This window comes from Macaca thibetana, chromosome 3 (assembly GCF_024542745.1).
Source record: "Macaca thibetana thibetana isolate TM-01 chromosome 3, ASM2454274v1, whole genome shotgun sequence".
NCBI classification, from domain to species: domain Eukaryota; kingdom Metazoa; phylum Chordata; class Mammalia; order Primates; family Cercopithecidae; genus Macaca; species Macaca thibetana.
The window spans coordinates 97,931,616-97,935,212 of NC_065580.1; the positions used below are offsets into that span (position 1 = coordinate 97,931,616).

At 39.2% G+C, this 3,597-nt stretch overlaps 1 protein-coding gene across 1 annotated transcript; it reads right to left on the reverse strand.

Annotated features, from left to right (window-relative positions):
- Nucleotides 1-1,490: 1,490 nt before the first annotated feature.
- LOC126950062 (2-iminobutanoate/2-iminopropanoate deaminase-like) lies at nt 1,491-2,449 on the reverse strand. Its single transcript, XM_050783217.1, has one exon. The coding sequence runs from the start codon at nt 2,404-2,406 to the stop codon at nt 1,993-1,995; it is 414 nt and encodes a 137-aa protein (XP_050639174.1). The 5' UTR covers nt 2,407-2,449; the 3' UTR covers nt 1,491-1,992.
- Nucleotides 2,450-3,597: the final 1,148 nt, after the last annotated feature.

Sequence of the window (3,597 nt, forward strand, 5' to 3'; positions counted from 1 at the left end):
TGTTTTGTCTATTCTGTGTCCCTTACATTTTTTATGAATTTCAGGATCAGCTTATCAATTTCTACAAAGATGTCAGCAGGGATTTTGAAAAGGATGATGTTGAATCTGCAGATCAATTTGGGGAATATTGCCTTTCGATAGTAGCACATCTTCTAATCCATGAACATGTGATGCTTTCTGTTTATTTAGGTCTTCCTTAATTCCTTTCAGCATTATTTTGTAGTTTTCAGAGTATGAGTTTTGTGCTTCTTTTATTAAATTTACTGCTCTTTTATTCTTTTTTTTTTTTTGAGACAGAGTCTTGCTCTGTCACCAGGCTGGAGTGCAATGGCGTGATCTCGGCTCACTGCAACCTCTTCCTCCTGGGTTCAACCGATTCTCCTGCCTCAGCCTTCTGAGTAGCTGGGACTATAGGCACATGCCACCACACCCGGCTAATTTTTGTATTTTTAGTATAGACGGGGTTTCACCATGTTGGCCAGACTGGTCCTGAACTCCTGACCTCGTGATCTGCCTACCTTGGCCTCCCAAAGTGCTGGGATTACAGGCATGAGCCACCGCGCCTGGCCATTTTGTTCTTTTAGGTACTATTATAAATGGAATTGTTTTCCTTTTTGTTTTTATTTATTTTTAGTTTTGGGGGATGGAGTCTCACTCTGTCACCCAGGCTGGAGTGCAGTTTTCTTAATATAATTTTTGCTTGCTCAATGCTACTGCACAGAAATACAATTGATTTTACTGAACTCATTTATTATTTCCAGTAGTTTTTAAATTGATTTCCTGGGATTTTCTATATATAAGATCATGTCACCTGCAAATAGAGATAATTTTACTTCTTCATCTCCAATCTGCATATACTTTATTTCATTTTCTTGCCAAATTACCTTGGCTAGACTCTTCAGTACAATGGTGAATAGAAGAGGCAAGAATGGACATCCTTGTTTTGTTCCTAATCTTTGGGAGAAAACATTGTCTTCCGCCGTTAAGTATGACACTCACTATGGGTTTTTCATAGTTATCTTTTATCAGGTTGAAGAAGTTCCCTTCTAACCTAGTTTGTTGAGTGTTTTCATCATTAAAGGCTATTAGATTTTGTCAAATACTTTTTCTGTATTTGTTGAGCTGATGATGTGGTTTTTGTCCTTATTCTATTGATGTAGTACAATAGAATCAACCCCAGTTGATTTTTGGATGTTAAACTAACTTTGCTTTATGAATCTGGGTGCTCCTGTATTGGGTGCATGTATATTTAGGATAGTTAGCTCTTCTTGTTGAATTGATCCCTTTACCATTATGCCTTCTTTGTCTCTTTTGATCTTTGTTGATATAAAGTCTGTTTTATCAGAGACTAGGATTCAACCCCTGCTTTTTTTTTGCTTTCAATTTGCTTGGTAGATGTTCCTCCATCCCTTTATTTTGAGCCTATGTGGGTCTCTGCACATGAGATGGGTCTCCTGAATGCAGCACACTGATGGGTTTTGACTTTTTTTTTTTTTTGAAATCTGCATGTCTATTGTATTTCCATTAGAAAAATATTATCTGTGTTAAATTTTGGTCCACTTTCTTCTCCTTGACCTCAAATTTAAACACTTAAATTTTACTCAAGTAAGAGTAGAATCACATACCTAACATGAAAACTAAATCGTTCACATCATTAGTTTGAATTAGATATGTTCTTGATTATTTCTCAGGAATAATTACTCTTCTTTCCTACTTGTTATTTCTCTTTTATTTATTGAGTAACTATGTAATGGGTATCTCTTTCCTATATTCAGTAATACAGATGTAATTTAAAACAGTAACTGGATTCCTTCTCTAATCTTCAATTCATGTTCAATTCTCCCTATTATATGGTATTTCCATAATAACTTCAGATATTTTCATCAAGCTCACACTGTCATCAATTGTGAAAATTAAAAGGTTAATTAAGATGTTACATCAATTGTAAAAATTAAAATGTTAACAATTCCAGACTACAAAGCACTGGCCCACTTATAGTGATGCTGTTGTCAGCGGTCCTTGGACAGCTACTGCTTCAATTTCAACTCGGCTACCTTTGGACAAAGCAGCAACTTGGTAAGCAGCTCTAGCAGGAAAATTACTCTTGAAATACTGTTTGTAGATTTCATTGACAGTATTGAAGTCATTTATGTCAGCCAGAAGAACAGTTGTTTTCACCACATTAGTGAAGTCACAGCCTGCAGCTTTCAGAATTTCACCCATGTTTTTAAGAGCTTGTTTAGCTTCTTCTGCTACCCCTCCTGACACAAGCTGTCCACTTGAAGGGTCCATGCCTATCTGTCCTGAAATGTAAATGGTCCTGTCGACTAACACAGCTTGACTGTAGGGTCCAATGGCCCCTGGGGCTTTTGTGGTGCTGATCACCCTTTTGATCAAGGATGACATGGCTAAGTCTTCCCTCTTGCAGCCCCTTCAGGAGAAGAAGCCCTGGGTCTTGACTTTTTATCCAATTTGCCAGTCCGTGTCTTTTAATTGGGGCATTTAACCCATTTACATTTAAGGTTAATATTGTTATGTGTGAATTTGATCCTGTCATTATGATGTTAGCTGGTTATTTTACCCGTTAATTGATGTAGTTTCTTCATAGCATCGATGGTCTTTACAATTTGGCATGTTTTTGCAGTGGCTGGTACCAGTTGTTCCTTCCCATGTTTAGTGCTTCCTTCAGGAGCTCTTGTAAGGCAGGCCTGGTGGTGACAAACTCTCTCAGCATTTGCTTGTCTGTAAAAGATTTTATTTCCCCTTCACTTATGAAGCTTAGTTTGGCTGGATATGAAATTCTGGGTTGAAAATCCTTTTCTTTAAGAATGTTGGCCGGGCACGGTGGCTCACGCCTGTAATCCCAGCACTTTGGGAGGCCGAGGCGGGCGGATCACAAGGTCAGGAGATCAAGACCACGGTGAAACCCCGTCTCTATTAAAAGTACAAAAAAATTAGCCGGGCGCGGTGGCGGGTGCCTGTAGTCCCAGCTACTCAGGAGGCTGAGGCAGGAGAATGGCATGAACCCAGGAGGCGGAGCTTGCAGTGAGCAGAGATTGCGCCACTGCACTCCAGCCTAGGGCACAGAGCGAGACTCTGTCTCAAAAAAAAAAAAAAAAAAAAAAAAAAGAATGTTGACTATTGGCCCCCACTCTCTTCCAGCTTGTAGAGTTTCTTCCAAGGGATCTGCTGTTAGTCTGATGGGCTTCCCTTTGTGGGTAACCCACCTTTCTCTCTGGATGCCCTTAACATTTTTCCCTTCATTTCAGCCTTGGTGAATCGGACAATTATGTGTCTTGGGGTTGCTCTTCTCAAGGAGTATCTTCGTGGTGTTCTCTATATTTCCTGAATTTGAATGTTGGCCTGCCTTGCTAGGCTGGGGAAGTTCTCCTGGATAATATCCTGAAGAGTGTTTTCCAACTTGATTCCATTCTCCCCATCACTTTCAGGTACACCAATCAAACCAATTTGGTCTTTTCACGTAGTCCCATATTTCTTGGAGGCTTTGTTCATTTCTTTTTACTCTTTTTTCTTTAATCTTGTCTTCTCACTTTATTTCATTAATTTGATCTTCAATCACTGATATCCTTTCTTCCA